This window comes from Nyctereutes procyonoides, unplaced genomic scaffold (genome assembly GCF_905146905.1).
Source record: "Nyctereutes procyonoides isolate TBG_1078 unplaced genomic scaffold, NYPRO_anot_genome, whole genome shotgun sequence".
NCBI classification, from domain to species: domain Eukaryota; kingdom Metazoa; phylum Chordata; class Mammalia; order Carnivora; family Canidae; genus Nyctereutes; species Nyctereutes procyonoides.
In genome coordinates, this window is record NW_026575020.1 from 31,645,078 (window position 1) to 31,661,989 (window position 16,912).

The 16,912-nt window shown below is 53.4% G+C and overlaps 2 protein-coding genes across 2 annotated transcripts; one reads left to right on the plus strand and one right to left on the minus strand.

Moving 5' to 3' along the window:
• The first annotated feature begins 4,898 nt into the window (after window positions 1-4,898).
• On the plus strand, window positions 4,899-7,317 carry GLT6D1 (glycosyltransferase 6 domain containing 1). Its single transcript, XM_055336343.1, has 2 exons — window positions 4,899-6,028; window positions 6,634-7,317. The coding sequence occupies exons 1-2, from the start codon at window positions 5,751-5,753 to the stop codon at window positions 7,304-7,306; spliced, it is 951 nt and encodes a 316-aa protein (XP_055192318.1). The 5' UTR covers window positions 4,899-5,750; the 3' UTR covers window positions 7,307-7,317.
• Window positions 7,318-10,093: 2,776 nt separating this feature from the next.
• On the minus strand, window positions 10,094-13,591 carry LOC129516846 (minor allergen Can f 2-like). The gene is made up of 6 exons (XM_055336328.1): window positions 13,286-13,591; window positions 12,490-12,623; window positions 11,826-11,899; window positions 11,506-11,619; window positions 10,706-10,801; window positions 10,094-10,173 (listed from the first exon to the last, which is right to left on the minus strand). Exons 1-6 carry the CDS (start codon window positions 13,394-13,396, stop codon window positions 10,148-10,150), a joined length of 555 nt encoding a protein of 184 aa, XP_055192303.1. The 5' UTR covers window positions 13,397-13,591; the 3' UTR covers window positions 10,094-10,147.
• Between the last annotated feature and the right edge of the window lie 3,321 nt (window positions 13,592-16,912).

Here is a 16,912-nt window from a genome sequence, read left to right on the forward strand (position 1 = left end):
AGCCCTTTATTGCCGTCCCCACTCTGGCCATCACTCGGCACCAAACTATGAGGCTCCCTGACCCCCAAATGGGGTTGATCCTACCACCTACCCAGCTAGCAGCTCCTACCCTGGGGACCCCGGAGGGCTGTCTCCTTGGCTTCTCGAGGTCAGTGCACAGGCTGTACGCCGACAGCTTTGAACCAGTGCCCGACAGCCCCTGCCACACCACGGGGCTCCGGAAATGTTTGCTGGATACATGGATGACCCACAATAACCCAGTTTTCCCTTTTCACCAGGGATGAAGTAGAACTCCGGCTCTCAGACTGGTTCAATCCGAGGTAAGAATAGACATGTCTGCTCTCACACAAATAATGGTGCTCAGTGTGGAGCGATAGATTTTTTTCTGATCACCCCATTAGAGCTGCCCTGGGAGGCTCCCAGGGCTGGAGTTTTCATTTTCTTTTCTTTTTCTTTTGTTAATATTTTTATTTATTTATATGAGAGAGAGAGAGAGAGAGAGAGAGAGAATGAGCAGGAGGGAGGGAGAGAGAGGGAAAAGAAGACTCCCCACTGAGCAGGGAACTTGACGCGGGGCTCGATCCTGGGACCCTGCTATCATGACCTGAACCGAAGGCAGAACCTTCACCGACTGAGCCACCTGGGCATCCCTGGAGTTTTCGTTGTTTAGGCTCTTCATCCTGACACACTCTCCTTGGTTTGACCTCCTTGGTCTTGTCAGTGAAAGACTCTCTTTGGAAGTGGTTTGAAACTACTGTGATGGCTCCTCTTGATTCCGGCACCAGCAATGGGGAGGCCCCATGTCTGTAATGGCTGCATAGTGCCTGACTTTCTGGTTGCAGACCTGTAACTCGCCACTGGTTTTAGGTGGTCTGTAGTTTGGAGCTTTTGCAAGTAAGGCTCCAGTGATTAACCTTGTATGTAGGTGTTTTCACACTGTCATGTGAGTCGATCTGTGGGACAAATCCCCCCAAACAAAGTCATGAGCTCAAAGAAAGGGGGCACTTATAATTTGGATGTAGGTTGCTAAACTCCCTCTCAACAATCGTACCATTTTAGTTTCTTATGTACTGTGGATAAAGTAAGGTATCAGAAAAATCTCTTATTCTAGGCAAAACTGCTAGTTTAAAATATCCCAAGTCAGTTTGCCTATCTGCAGTTATTACCGTTTGAGCGTATTTTGGTATGTTGATCATTCATTTGTATTTGAGCTTCTCTGAGCGTTTTCCTTACATATTTATGTATTTTAAATGGACCTCAGCTTCATGGATAAATCTTTCTTTTTTTTTAAAGATTTTATTTATTTTATTCACGAGAGACACACAGAGAGAGAGGCAGAGACACAAGCAGAGGGAGAAGCAGGCTCTGTATAGGGAGCCCGATGTGGGACTCAATCCCGGGTCTCCAGGATCAGGCTCTGGGCTGAAGGTGGCGCTAAACCGCTGAGCCACCCGGGCTGCCCTTTCGTGGATGAATCTTATCCATGATCCACAACACTGTTATCATGGGTTCATGCAAGCCTGCTTGTATTATTTCTGCATTTGCTTGCTTGCTTATTTTAATGCAACGGAAATGAAAACCTGCATATCCTTTCCCATCCCTTTACTCTGTCCCCTGTAACTTTATATAAAGAAGATATCACACTTAGGTACTCTTCTGGGATTTTTATTTTCTCTTGATACTGTAAGATTCACCCAAGTTTTGCACATTACTGAGGTTCATTTTGGGCAGCTGTGTAAACATCCAGTGTGGAAATATAGGAGTTTATCCATCAGCTGTCCTGCTTGTGGGCACTTGGGTCATTTCTCTGCTTTGCTGGCACCCTTCATACAGGTCACCTGGCATGTGTGTGCGGAACCTGCACCAGGTGGAGGTGGAGCCATTGGGTGGCAGGGCACTGGACCATCCAAAGTAGAAGGTCATACCAGGAGTTTTCCAAGGTCGACGTCCAAGTGAATTCCCAGAGTTCTTGCTTTATGATGCTTGGTGCTGCCAACAGACGGTACAAGAGTCTCTAGAGTTATGTCACCAAAAGTGAAGAGTGATAACCTCCCCCAACTTTATCCTTCATAAAACCAATGAAGAAACTGGCAAAAATTGCTATAATCAACTCTTTCAGAACTCTGGAAATCAAAGGCTTGCACCAATCTGGGGGAGCATTTGCTCCAGAAAAAGAATAGTGAGGTTTCTGGCATTTTAAGCAGTTGTGGGCTGGGTACTTCTCTCCAACTCTGCAGTGGCCTTGCACCAGGTCCTCCTGCCCTCCCCACCATGTGCGCTTGCCATTTATTGTTATGTTCTTTAGTTTTAATAGCTTCTGAACTATTTTTATAAAGCCTGTATTCTTTGTCATTTATGGTCACTGAAACCTCTGCTCCGTTAGAAAGAATCTGATTTATAGAGTGGCCACATTATTTAAATGATCCACTTTTCAACCCCAAATTACCAAACATGTGAAGAAATAAGACAGTATGGCTTTGTTTTAAATGGCTGAGTAATATTCCATTGCATATATACACCACATCTTCTTATCTGTTCATCACCTATCAAGGGGCACTTAGGTTGCTTCCATGCCTTGGCTATTATACATAATGCTGCAATAAATATGATGGAGTATATATCTTTTGGAATTTGTATTTTCATTTTCTTCAGGTAAATATCCAGAGGTGAGATTGGTTCCTTTTTGAAATTTCTGTTTTAAAAATATCGAGGAACCTCCACACTGTCTTGCACTGTGGCTTCAGCAATTTGCATTCCCACCAACAGTGCACAAGGATTCCCTTTTCTCCACACACTCACCAATACTTGTTATCTCTTATCTATTTCTATACAGGCCTTTTAACAGGTGTGAGGTGACATTTCCCTGTGGTTTTGATCTGCATCTCCCTGGCAATGCAGATGCTTAACCAACTTGCCACCCAGACATCCCAATTTTTTTTTCATGCCACAAGTTTATTCACAATATATTGATTATGTTGAATTCAAGAGTTTTTTTTAAAAAATATTTTATTTATTTATTCATGAGAGAGACAGAGAGAGGCAGAGACACAGGCAGAGGGAGAATCAGGCTCCCTGCCTGATGTGGGACTCGATCCCAGAACCCTGGGGTCACACCCTGACCCAAAGGCAGATGCTCAACTGCTGAGCCACCCAGGCACCCCTTTTTGTAGGATTTTATATATATACAAGTCATCTGCAAACAGGGTCATTGTTATTTTCTCCTTTCCAGTCCCCCGGGGCTTCATTTCTTCTTCTTGCCTTATTGCAATGGCTAGAATCCACACTATTCTGGTGAAGAAGAGTTGGTGAGGATGGGCCTCCTTGCCTTGTTCCCAGTTTTAGGTGGTTACTGCTTACAATGATTTTGTACTTTGGATCTGGATTTGTTTGCACCTTTTTTTTTATAGTAAGACATCAACTGCTTAAGAAATAAGGATGTTTAGGGGATCCCTGGGTGGCGCAGCGGTTTGGCACCTGCCTTTGGCCCAGGGCGCGATCCTGGAGACCCGGGATCGAATCCCACGTCGGGCTCCCGGTGCATGGAGCCTGCTTCTCCCTCTGTCTGTGTCTTTGCCTCTCTCTCTCTCTCTCTCTCTCTCTGTGTGTGTGACTATCATAAACAAATAAAAATTAAAAAAAAAAAAAGAGGGATCCCTGGGTGGCGCAGCGGTTTAGCGCCTGCCTTTGGCCCAGGGCGCGATCCTGGAGACCCGGGATCGAGTCCCACGTTGGGCTCCCGGTGCATGGAGCCTGCTTCTCCCTCTGCCTGTGTCTCTGCCTCTCTCTCTCTCTCTCTCTCTCTCTCTCTCTCTGTGACTATCATAAACAAATAAAAATTAAAGAAATAAGGATGTTTAATTAATCCATTAAATGGATGTGAAAAGTAACATTTTAAGAGGTATAGTCTCTTTGAAAAATGGATCAAACTCTTGAGTTCAACATACTCAATATGTTGGTGAATAAACTTGTGGCATGAAAAGAAATTGGGATGCCTGGGTGGCACAATTGGTTAAGCATCTGCCTTAGGCTCAGGCCATAATCTCAGGGTTCTGGGATTGAGTCCTACATTGGGCCCCCTGCTCAGCAGGAAGTCTGCTTCCCCCTCTCCCTCTGCCCCTCCTCCCTGCTTGTGTTCTCTTTCTCAAATAAATAAATAAAATCTTAAAAAAAAAAAAGAGAGAGAAACTAATGATGCCCTTTGTCAAGTTAAGGTAATTCTCCTTTATTCCTATTTTTCTGGAAGTCTTCTCTCTTTTTTTCTTCATGAATGGTTGTTGGACATCGTATAATGTTTTTTTTTTCCTGTGTCAAATGATAACAGGCACCTGACTGTTATTTAATTTCTTGGGATGGTAGGTGTATCAAACAATTTTCAAATGTTGAACCAGCTTTGCATGTTTTAAGCCCTATTATTGAAACCAAATCTAATATCTCTGTCCCTGTTTGGACTCATCTTTTTTTTTAATTTTTATAAATTAATTTTTATTGGTGTTCAATTTACCAACATACAGAATAACACCCAGTGCTCATCCCGTCAAGTGTCCCCCTCAGTGCCCGTCACCCATTCACCCCCACCCCCCGCCCTCCTCCCCTTCCACCACCCCTAGTTCATTTCCCAGAGTTAGAAGTCTTTATGTTCTGTCTCCCTTTCTGATATTTCTCACACATTTCTTCTCCCTTCCCTTATATTCCCTTTCACTATTATTCATATTCCCCAAATGAATGAGAACATACACTGTTTGTCCTTCTCCGGTTACTGTGGCCAAGTTCAAAAAGGGTGTTGCCTGAGTTCTCCTCTGGGATTTTGATGGAATCTTGTCTCACATTTAGATCTTTCATCTATTTTGAGTTTATCTTTGTGTATGGTGCAAGAGAGTGGTCCAGTTTCATTCTTCTGCATGTGGATGTCCAATTTTCCCAGCACCATTTATTGAAGAGACTGTCTTTCTTCCAGTGGATCGTCTTTCCTCCTTTATCGTATATTAGTTGAGCATAAAGTTCAGGGTCCACTTCTGGGTTCTCTGTTCTGTTCCATTGATCTATGTGTCTGTTTTTGTGCCAGTACCACACTGTCTTGATGAACACAGCTTTGTAGTACAACCTGAAATCTGGCATTGTGATGCCCCCAGATATTTTTTTTCCTTCTGGATTGCAGTGATGGACCTAAGGCAAGGGGAGGTTTAAAGAGAAGCATCTTCTAGATCTTCCGCGGTTGGGGGGAGGTGCTAGTGGAGAGGAGGAAGGAAAACTGAAGGACTTAGGGAGATGTGGGGAGGCAGAGGCACTGTGCCTGCAGTACTGGCCTCAAGCAGTATCAGGACACCCTGATTCTGGGCTCCCATTTAAGCTGAGCTGGAGGTCGGAGGATGTGGCCCCTGGGCTGAAAGGCAGGTAGCATGGTGACAAAAGTAGCAGTTGCTGGGTCTTTTTAAAAAGTATTTTATTTATTCATGAGAGACACAGAAAGAGAGAGAGGCAGAGACACAGGCAGAGGGAGAAGCAGGCTCCCTGCGGGGAGCCCAAAGCAGGACTCGATCCCAGGACCCCAGGATCACAACCTGAGCCAAAGGCAGACACTCAGCCACTGAGTTACCCAGGCATCCCTTCAGTTGCTGGGTCTTGCATACTGACCCATGTATATTAGCTCTGTGGCATTAGGCAGCCTACTCAACCAACCTGTGCCTCTGTTTCCCCACACCAAGAACAAGGATCGCAGTAGTACTTACTGCATCGTGTCTTGCAAGGATTAAATGAGCTGCTTAAATCACCTGCACAGTGCCTGGCACGTGGTAGGTGCTCTGCCTGCGTTCACTGGTGTCTGTCGGACGGCCTCTGCGGCTGTCGTCGTGAAGGTGGAGCCCACTTTACTGGTTTCTTGTTTGTTCAACAGAAAACGCCCTGATGTCGTAACGACCACGGACTGGCTCGCTCCAGTCATATGGGAAGGCACCTTTAATAGACGGGTCCTGGAAGAGTACTACAGAGGACAGGACCTCACCATAGGCCTGGCTGTCCTTGCTACTGGCAGGTAAAAGCAAACGAGTACATACGAATCTTCCACCGCCGGGAGGCCGCCCACAGGGACCCGTAACCATCGCATCTTGCCATCATCCTGCAGAAACACCCTGATGTGGCTTTGTCCTTGCTTCATGGGGTCATTCATGTCATGTGGCTGTCTCTACTGATACTGTTTAGCTCACATTTTCTTTTTTTTTAAGATTTTATTTATTTATTCATGAGAGACACAGAGAGAGGCAGAGACACAGGCAGAGGGAGAAGCAGACTCCCTGCAGGGATCCTGATGTGGAACTTGATCCCAGGACCCTGGGATCATGCCCTGAGCCTAAGGCAGATGTTCAACTGCTGAACCAGCCAGGCGTCCCTAGCTCACATTTTCTTTCTTTTCAATGGGTGTTCCAAAACCTTAAAGGCTTTTCTCAGACCCCCTGGTTCACCACACCCTTCCTCACTAACCAGTGCAGTTGGACCTGCAGACTCGACCTGCCTACCCTTACCCACTGGGGGCTCTGTAGCATCCGTGACGTGTCAGTTAGATGACACATCTGGTGACATGTCTCTTTCCCTTGAAACTCTTACGGAGCACCTTCCTCTGTACATGTGTGTGTCTTGCAGGATCGCAGACCAGTACTTAGAGCTGTTCATGCAGTCGGCCAATAAGCACTTCATGACCGGCTACAGAGTCATCTTCTACATCATGGTGGATGCCATGTGTCGGCTGCCCAACCTGGAGCCAGGTCCTCTGCAGACATTCCAGGTATTCACCATCAGAGAAGGCAGCCGGGAGGACTTTCACCTCATGCACATGAAGAACTTGGCTTCGCACATCCTAGGGCACATTCAGGACGAAGTCGACTTTCTTTTCAGCATGACGGCCAACAGGGTCTTCCAGAACGATTTTGGGGTGGAGACCCTGGGCACGTCTGTGGCTCAGCTCCATGCCTGGTGGTACTTCAAAGACATAAAGGACTTCCCTTACGAGAGGAGGTTCAGATCAGCGGCGTGCATCCTATTGGGAGAGGGGGACTTCTACTATGATGGCTCCGTCGTGGGTGGCACGCCTCTGGAGATTTTAGACTTCATCCAAGAATACCTGGAAGGGATGATTCACGACAAGGAAAATGGGCTGAACAGCACCTACGAAAGATACCTGAACAAGTACTTTTTCACCCACAAGCCCACCAAGCTGCTGTCTCCGGAGTACAGCTGGGACACGGCGCTGCAGCTCCCGGCACAGATTTGGTTGGTCAAGGCAGCGCAGTGCTCCCACATGTGCCTGCGCACGTAGCCATGGGTTCTAGAGTACACAGGGCCCCCCCGAGTCTCTTGTGGGTTCAGAGGTGGAGTTGTGCAAGCCATCCATTCACGGGACGTGTTTCTCCCTGCAGTTTTGAACCGTCCAGTTTGGTCTGAACAGGATAAAGAATAAAAGCGATTGTTTAATGCTTGGTCACAGCGATGTTGGGATCTATATATTGTAGAGCCGGGACATCGGTTAGGAGGCAGGAAATGATTTTTTTTTAATGGAGAAAGATTGTAGTCCAGAAAAAAATATATATAAATACAAAAAGGACAGAGAATTAAAATAAAGGGAAAACAATAAATGTTTGTCGGTTCATTGGAGAATACGTAACAGGCACCAGTCCTGAGGTGGGCATTGCTTTGTTGAATCCCCACAAGTAATACCCTGTGATGGACATGGGTAATGTCCAGACACATGCCTTTCTTTTATTGTTACAAACAGGGATGCCCGGTTCATTTTTTTTAAGCCATAGCATGTTTTTTCGTTAAAATGAAGGTACGCACTGAGCTGTGTGGTCAAGGCACTCTGCTGGGCGCAGGGAGGGATAGGAAGTAGTTATTAAAATCAAGAGTTTTGTCCCGAAGCAGCCCATGGCACAGGACAGTGCAGGAGACGGACCACGGCATTGCTTTTGCAAGTCCGGTGCTGCCCGCAAGGGTGGGACATGGGTGAGGTGGGTCAAGTGGGGTCAGGACGGGGAACTGCCCCCGTGGGAGGTGGCAGGTGTGGAGAGCACAGCTCAGCATCCCTGTGAGGGATTTGTGGACATGGGGTCTTCACAGAGGCCATTGAGGTAAATGAGGTCACGAGGTGGGTCACAAGGTCCCCAGGGCAGACTGGTGACCTTATACAACAGGAGCTCAGGGCGCGCGCGCACACACACACACACACTCACACACACACACACACACACACTCACACACACACACACACACACTCACACACACACACACACATACACAGGGACGAGCTGACACCAAGAACACAGACCATCCCTTCCCGGAATGGGAGCTCGGGCTGAGCAGGGCATCATGAGGCTGTCCAGACGAAAGCCAGGTCACCCCAGAACTGTCCCCCGCAGTTCCGCCCCTCTGAGCGAGAGCGCGGGTCCCCATACAGCAGGTGCCAACTGAGCTGCAAAAAAAAAAAAAATTGAATCATGCCAACCTGGTAAGTAAAAATAGCATCTGCTCACTTTTCTCACATTGGGTCCCTTTTCATGAGCCCCAGTGGAGATCTTCAGAGATGAGATTATCAAGCTTCTTGACAATATTGAATTTCAGGTTTGGGTATTAGTGATGCACCTATATTCATAGGGTAGGGTCCCATCCCTGAGTTATTATTGATAGGGGCAGAACTTTTGAGGTTTTGTGTTTATTAGGAATCAAACAGGAATTCATCGTAAGACAATGCAAGGAGTTAGATATCTAAACTTATTTTTTTCCTCCAAATCTCTTGGCCATTTCCCCCCAACACTGTTTATTGAATAAATAATGCCTTGTGTGATGGGCCATTTGCCTCCTGCATTATTTCGTGACTCTATTCCTAGATCTTTCTTCCTGCCCCTAATTCCGCACAATCGTAATAGCTGTCGGTTCACACTTGTTAACGACGGGATGGTACTTGTGTGACTTCTCTCTGAAGCATTTCAAAACTTTTGTTCTTCCCTGTGGATGCTAGATTCAGGTTTGCACTTCAGGGTAAAGATTCCACTGGGGTATTGATTGAACTGCTTGGATGGACAGGCTAATTTGAGGATAATTAAATATGCATAATATTGAAGATGATGCAGGAATACCCCATATCCATTTATTTAAGTCATTTTTTTCACTGTCCCAGAGTAAGGATTTAAAAAAAGTTTTTTTTTCCCTCCATATAAATGCTGCCAATTTCTTGCTAAATGTCTGAGCATCACTTCCTCATCATACCAGGTTCATTCTAGTTCTTGATTTGGGTTTCCTGGTTTGCAGGGAAGTATCGTGCTTTGAGCACCTGCTGGTCTCTGGCATCTGAGTGAGCGCCAGGTAGACATCCGCCCGGAGAGGGGAAGCAGGAGGGGGCCCACAAATGATTATCCAGGTCCTGCTGACCTCACCCTTGGCTATGGTGGGTGTTGCCTTGCTGAGGCATGGCCTTCTGGGAGACCTTGTCTGCCCCCGGGGCGTTCCTGGGGCAGGATCCAGTCATACCTGTCTCTGGCATTTCCAGGTGGGTAGTATGGGGGCCCGTGACACAGTTTCCTGAGACCCTGCCCTTCCGTGGGTGGTCCTGGCTCCCCAGGCAGAGGGGGCGCCTTCCGTCCAGACACCGCCCTGGCTGCGCCCTTGACTTCCAGGACAGGGTGGGGGCCTGTCTCAGCTCACCTGTTGTGCCAGTGCAAGAGCCTGTGTTTACCTGGCTCCTCTGGGGAGCATGGGCAGGTCCTGGGCTTGCTCCGCACTCTCTGACCTGGGTGGGGACGGGCCCAGCGTGCCTCTCTGAGTTGTCCCTGGGCAGGAGCTGGGTGCAAGCAGGTCACAGGAGCGCCAGGCGGCCCCTACCAGGGTTGTGTCCCTGGAGGACTCCAGTGCTGTGTTCACTGCAGCCCAGGACTCGGGGCAGGGGGGAGGGAAGGGCTGCCTGTCCCCTCCTGGCCGCTCAGCGTTGTCATGCCCCTGAGCCTGGCTGGGAGAGGCCAAGAGGGGGCTGAGGAGGGGGCCGGGCTCAGGCTGGGGTGGGGAGGGGGCTTGGGAGGCCTGGGAAGCCAGTCTGGAGGGTGGGAGGCAGCGGGGGAGGGAGGGCAGTGGGCAGGAGGAGGGCCAGGCAGGAGGGCTCCTCAGCTGTGACCTAGGCTCTGGCGGGGGGGCACCGAGCTGTGGAGGAAGACGTGGAGATGGAGCTTTGCCCTTTCACTTTGCAACCAAGCAAACTCAGGGCTTAGCCCTCGTCCCCCCTGGGGGTCACCTTCATCTGCCCAGCACCCACAGATGGCCATAGCCTGCCCGCCCCCTGGCACAACCCCACAGCTTGGCCATGCTCCCCCTGCTCCGGGCTCTCTTTCTGGCACGCAGCCCTGGCCTGAGCAAATCAGTGAGGGGACGACAAGGTCCCCGTGGAACGGGCACAGAGCTGGAGAAGGTGTCCCTTTGTTCGACGCGCTCCCACCCACAGCCCTGCATGTGTTCGTGGACTGATGGTGCCCGGGGAGGGGGTGTGGGGACCAGGGGCTCCACAGCCGGAGCCTCTCTGACTCAGAGTCCGAATCCGCAGAATGGAAACCAAGGCCATGCCCAGGTCACCACGTTTCAGGGGCTTTGTGCCATCCAGCAGGCACGGCGCCAGCACAGTGGCCTGGGTGCTGAGTAGGGTGAGGCAGGGGACACATGTCTCGTGGGCTGTGCTCACCATCGAGGTTGAAGACTAGGGCTTGCTGCAGCTGGAACTTGGCGACATACTCAAGGTACTTCCTCAGCCACAAGGGGTCTCCGGGCACTCTTCTGGCTGAAACCACAGGGTGGGGGATGAGGGCACCAGAGCCCAGAGGCCCTGTCTGTTCTCCGAGTGTCCCGTCCTGCCAGCCTGAGCCCTGCCACTGACTGGCTGGCTGCTGGGGCCTCACCTAGTCCCCCTCCCTCCTTGTCTCCCCTGAGAGCAGGTCCACTGTTGTCAGAGGATATGCAGTGCTCCCCAAAGGGGCACCGCACATCTGGGTCCTCCCTTCACACAACAGCCTGCTGCCTGCAGGACCGGCCGCCCCCTCCCCGCTGACCCAGCCCTAGCCCCCACCTCCATGTACCTTCAGGACAAAGTGTCCCCCCAACCCCCGGCCCCGCCCACCCTCCTCCTTCATGACCCCCCATCTTCTCCACGTGGCTCTTTCACTTTCTGAAGTCTGATGGGACTCAGTAGCTTTTAGATTCATTGTTTATCTCTTCCACTAAGATGGGAGTGGTTCTTCTCTAGTGGACTGTCCCTCCCCCCCAGGACATCCGGGCTTGTGCTGCCGATCCGTTGAATGAATTCCCATGGCAGTGAGCGGGCAGGTGCAGGGATGCCCAACCCAAGGGGCGCCAGGGAGGAAGTGTCCGTTGGGTGCAGCTCAGAGCCGTCCAGTCCAGGCAGGCCCTGCACCCCCGGAGCGGCAGGCCCTATGCTCAGGTCTGGGCAGCCACCCCACACAGCCTCACAGAGACCCCCCCTCCTACCCAGCAGGGCCCACAAGCTGGTGGTCTCTTCGTCGTCCTCCAGGCGGATGTAGAGAATGAGATTGCTGTAGTCCGTGCTGACGAAGTGGACGTGCATGCTGCTGCCTCCCTCCACTGTGGGAGACCCCAGCCGGGTGACCGGAGATACCTCTCTCCTCCACCGCCACCCTGGACACCCCCCTGGACAGCGCAGGGCACCAGGAGGATGTCTCCCGCCAGCATCGCACTTCCTCCAGCCCCCTGGATCAGGGCATCGAGCGTCCCCTGCACCCCCCCATACCCAGCACAGCACCCAGACCAGGGGGCTCTGGGCTACTCACAGGAGCCTTGGAACTGGCCTTGGAGCCCAGTTGGGTGGACGGTGACGTTCACTCCTTTGCACACCCCGTCTCCTCTGCGAAAAGAGGAGGGGGCATAGGAAGTCCCAGCCTGTTCCTGTCTCTCGGCCCCCTGGGGTGCCAGCTCAGGCTCTGCCCCAGTGGGACATTGAAGGAACCTTGGCTGATGTCCCTCCTGCCTCTCTGAGTCTCCTGGCTCCCTTGGCTTCCAGGGCCATCCAGCTGGGGGAGGGGGTGGGCTCTTGAGGGGCTGACACAGGACCAGAGGGCAGGAGTAAGGAAGCAGGGGTTTCCTGTTCCTTGAGCTGTCAAACTCCCTGTCCTTGGCTTGGAGGTTCAGGTCTCTGGGGGCGGGGGGGGGGGGGTGGGAACCTGGTCCAGGCTGTCCTGGGTCACCTGGGCTCCACACATAGGCCAAGTCTTTATGCCTCATCCCCGGGGACAGGAAGAACCAGGCTGTGTGTTTCCCCCCTGCTCCTTGTCCTAAAGCTTTAGGGCTTCTGACATGAAACCTTGTTCCTCTTGGAAGGGTCTGGAGCCTGCAGCTCCATGCCACGTGTCCCTCTGGTTCTAAGCACTGGTCACTGTCCCTTGGGAGGCCCCTGAGAGGGAACCCCCCTGAGAAGAGCTGCAGGGGCATGCTTACGTCCAGAACAAGACGAATTCCACGTCCTCATCCCGGGTCCAGATGGAGTGGAGGCCGAGCCTCAGGGGATCGGTGGGGGAGACCAGGTGGGCGCGGCTGGCAGCCAGCTGGATGGTCAGCCAGCGGCCCTCCACCTGCAGGTGTGAGGTACGCAGGTGGTGCAGGGTCCTTGGCTGCAAAGCACCCGAGCCTCTGGGGTTGGCTCTCAGGCCCCAGCATCGCAGGCACTGAGCTGCCAGGGGAGGTCAGGGGCTAGAGGGGTGCCCTCGGTGGAGGTCGGGGTGGGAGACAGGTGTCCGGTTCCTGGTTGTGAATGTCCTTCTGTGTCAGGCTGTCCTGTCTCCCCCGCCTCTTCTTGTTGCCTCTCTTCTTTCAGCTCCTGTGTCTGGTCCAAGCGCTGTCCCGTTGGGCTCCAGACGCCCTGGCCGGGTCTGGGGAGGGGCGAGGGATGCCCAGGGACCCTGTCCTGGATGGCTTCTCTGGCCGGCTCCAGCCAGAGATGGAGACGGGCAGGGGTTCAGATGGGTGCATCAACTCTGGCCCCTTCCTGCCCCAGTGCTGTTCACACCCCTGATCAGCAGGTCCAGTGGTGGGCACTGTGGGCGGACGAAGACCCCTACTCCTACCTGGGCCATGCCTGTGGCTGGAGGGGCAGCTGACCGCCTGCAAGCCTGCGCCTCGCCCACCTGTCCGGCCTCTCTCCTCAAGTCCTGCTCCCGGGGCACTGCCACTGCACAGCGCCAGGCACCCACACCCTCCCCAAGGCTTCTCCAGGGACCTGACCCTACTCCCTTACCTTCTGGGCCTGAAACCCCGGCTCTACTGGCACCTCTTCCAGAGCCTTCTGAGCACTGGCCAGACCCAGGCCAAGGGTCAGCAGCAGGAGTGGCCCTCGCAGTGTGGCCATGACCGTGGGGCCCAGAGGCTGGGGAGGCTGGGCAGCCAGCGTCCCTCCTTGGGATGCGTCCTCCGTCCTCTGGAGCCACTGGTCTGAAGAGCCGCCCTGGCTGGCCCAGCCATCCCGCCCAGCCTCCTCGGCCTTCAGAATCACTCCCACAGGAATGGCGGAGCCTCCCTGACACCTGCCCTGTATCTGAAGGATGTGAGGGTTGTCCCTTGGCCTGCAGGGTGGTTGCCATCAGGGTGGTTCAGCCACATTGTGGATTGAGGCTGTCATGGAGGAGTCACCTCAGCCCCAGGGGCTCCCTCCCTCCTCCTGGCCTGTCCTCCCAAGACATCCATCCTCCCTGAGCCAGGAAGGCCAGGACCAGCCTCCTCCCTCCTCCCCTTCCATTGTCCTGGGATGTGTGCTGGGAGGGGTTCCGGGGGGCCTGGAAGGCACAGAACCCTCACGATGGTCAGCACCCTGGCAAGAAACCAGGGCCTGTGTTGTTGGTTTGTATTTACTTCAAGCATCTCTCATACCCTCTACAACTCACGGCCTCTCAGACCGACGACAGCACCCCTGCTGCTCACCACCCTCTCTGGGGGGCATCTGAGCTGCACAGGTGACCAGGGCGCAGACCAGAGCCTGGAGCAGACACAATGTGGGTCTACAGCATGGGGAGGGGCAGGGAAGTCAGATCAGCCACTGGGGGCAGGGGATGGGCAGGGAAGTCAGGGCAGCTACTGGGGGAGGGTGAGGGGCAGGGAAGTCAGGGCAGCCACTGGGGGATGGGGAGGGAGGTCAGGACACTGCAGAGGTGGGCCCATGGGCACAAGACAATGTCCTGGGGCGGCATGTCTGAGGATCTGATGAATCAGCCCAGCAAGGAAGCCCCCATCCTGGTACCAGGGGACCTTGGCTCCCCATCAGGGGTCCTGGGGCATTCTGCTGTGTCTGTCCCTTCTTCCTGGGCAGGAGAAATGGGAGAATGGTCCAGAGGCCCTGACATGAAGACCCTGCACAGCAGCAGACTCCAGCCTGTCCTGAGCGGGCCACTGCTGCGTGCCAGGCACCCACAGGCACAGGTAGCTGGTGACCATGAGGTGGATAGAGTCTTCTGGAATGTGTAGCCCGCCCAGGGCTCCACACAGGAGTGACAGTGTCACATGGTGCTCACCTCTCAGGAGGGGTGATGGTTGAGCTGTGTGCTGAGCTGTGTGCTGGGGGAGGGGCTGGGTGAAGGGAGGAGGGAACAGTGCTCTGGAAGGTGAACGTGAGCCAGAGCCCTGAAGCAGGCAGGGGACAGGGGATGTGGGAAGGTGAGGATGCTCCACGAGGTCACGAGGCCAGGTCCTGGGAGCTCCTGGGTCACGTACAGACTGGTTCCCTCTGTGTGACGGTAGCCAGTGGAAGGGTGTGATTGGAGTGACACTTTGGCTCGTGGGCTGTGAGTCTGTCAGGGTCACCCACTGTCCCCGAGGCCAGGCTGGCGGGGATGGGGAGACGAGGCCACGTTGGGGAGGTCAGGCTCGGAGCAGCAGCTGGGCAGCCAGCCAGCCTGGAGGGCCGAGGTCACAGGTGCCTGGATGCAGGCTGTGGAGAGTGCTCAGGTGGGTGTCAGGAACTGGCTGTGTCCTAGGGAGCAGGGTCCAAGCCCCAGATCATTTCCAAAAAAGTCAAGAAACTTATACAAGGTGGACTTGAGAAGACGTCCCTGCTGGAACAGCCAGGGCAGAGCACAGAGGGGCAGGGGGGAGGGGTTTTCTTCTTCCATCTCCCCCTGTCGTCCCCCTACCCCGACGAGCATACAAGTCATTGACATCAGAGGTCAAGACTGGAGTGTCTGCGGGAGCCCTGGGCCTGCTGGGACTCTGCCCTGAGAGCCCCAGGGACTGTCAGACAGACTTGCTGCTGTGACCATTGTAATCTGGGGGTGAGGTACTGTCCAGCCCTGCCTGTCTGGGGTCCTCCTCACCCATGGACACGAGGAGACCAGCTCCCAGCCATGGAGAGGTCACTAGGGCCTTCACCAAGGGAGTGTCCCCGCAGCATCCAGGGTGGAATCTGGGATCTCAGGTGACAGCCCTGGGAGGGGTCCCCCTGTCCCCCGTGTCTGTGTGTGGGAATGGGCCTGGGGAGGGGCCAGGCGTGCTGGGCAGGACGGCAAGCACCTGGGCACGGGCTGTGAATCTGAGGCGGGCTCCACACGGTAGCTCACACACGGGGGTCACTGCGCATGCCTGGGCTCGGTGGACCCAGGACGGTCACGGTCACGGTGATGGCCATGTCAGAGGCTGACACGTCCTTGCAGACTAGACACCAAGCGCACGCCGTGGGCATCACCGGAGGACATCACGTGGACACCGTGGACATCAAGTGGCAGTCCCCAGTGGCTCCTGAGGAGACAGCTCTGAGTCAGGCCTAGCATGGGGGTTAGGGACAGGCTGCCAAGGGCAGGACGGTGGAGCCCCTTGGGCAGAACTTCCCCGCCCCTTTCTGAATACTTTGGGTCCTGCCGTGTTCACGGAACGAGGGGACTCGGGTGCCACCAAGTGGCCATCCGAAGGACGCCTGGCCTGGGCGGGAGCCGAAGCTTTTCCTTCTGTAGCTGTGAGGTTTTGCATTTGAGTCAAATCTTTAGGATTCCGAGGGAGAAAACCCGAGGCCTGTGTGTCTGCTCCGCACCAGCCCGCACTGTCCCCTTCGGCGTGAAACATTTCTGTGAGTGCTTTGCTCCAGCTCCATCCTGCAGACATCCCATCTCCCATCATCCCACCGCTTCTGGGGCGTCGCTGGTTTCTCTCCCTTTTGGGGTAACTGAGAGCGAGGAATCCTTTTGCAGAGAGCCGACGGTGGAAACCTGGAGGCCCATCCCTGGATCCCTCCATCCCTGGATCCCTGGATCCCTCGGCAAGCTGGTGGTAACTCCAGGAATGGGAGCTCTGCCGTCGGGTCTCCCCACCGCCCTGTCTCCAAGCCAGGAAGCTCAGCTGCAGGGTTTCTCAGGGAGCAGTTTTGATAACCGGCTGGGACGTGCATAGTAGCAGAAACTTCGGGCCATGCGAGCAGTGCTGGGCTGCAATGTGGAGGAACGAGGTTCCTTCTTCTGGGGGACCTGGGGAGACTGAGGCAAGGAGAGGCCATTGTTTGCTGGCAGCCCTGCTTGGGCTTAAACATAATTTAGGGAGGACATGGCAGGTTTTAGGGATACCCCACCCCAACACCTGCCTGCTGCCGGGTGTGTTTGTGTGAATCTGTTTCTGGGCTCTTCACTCTGTTCTTCAGATCTGTGTGTCTCCGCCTCTACACGTACACTGCCTTGATTCTTTGGGCTATATAATAAGATTTAAAATTTATGAAACCTAAAATTTATGGATGGAGTGATTGCTCCCACTTTATCATTTTTTTCCCCAAAATTACTGTAGCTATTCTAGGACCTTTGTCTTTCCATAAACATCTTACAATAATCTTGTCTACAGAAAAACCCTACTGGGATTTTGACAGGAATTGCATGAAAGCTGTATACCCCTGGAGGAG

Coding starts and splice junctions, on each gene's coding strand:
- GLT6D1 (XM_055336343.1), top strand. CDS start 5,751: ATGAGCTGCTTAAATCACCTGCACAGTGCCTGGCACGTGGTAGGTGCT. Junction 6,029..6,633: donor GCTGTCCTTGCTACTGGCAG/GTAAAAGCAAAC, acceptor TGTGTCTTGCAG/GATCGCAGACCAGTACTTAG.
- LOC129516846 (XM_055336328.1), bottom strand. CDS start 13,396: ATGGCCACACTGCGAGGGCCACTCCTGCTGCTGACCCTTGGCCTGGGT. Junction 12,624..13,285: donor CGGGGTTTCAGGCCCAGAAG/GTAAGGGAGTAG, acceptor TCACACCTGCAG/GTGGAGGGCCGCTGGCTGAC. Junction 10,802..11,505: donor CAGCTTGTGGGCCCTGCTGG/GTAGGAGGGGGG, acceptor CTGTGGTTTCAG/CCAGAAGAGTGCCCGGAGAC.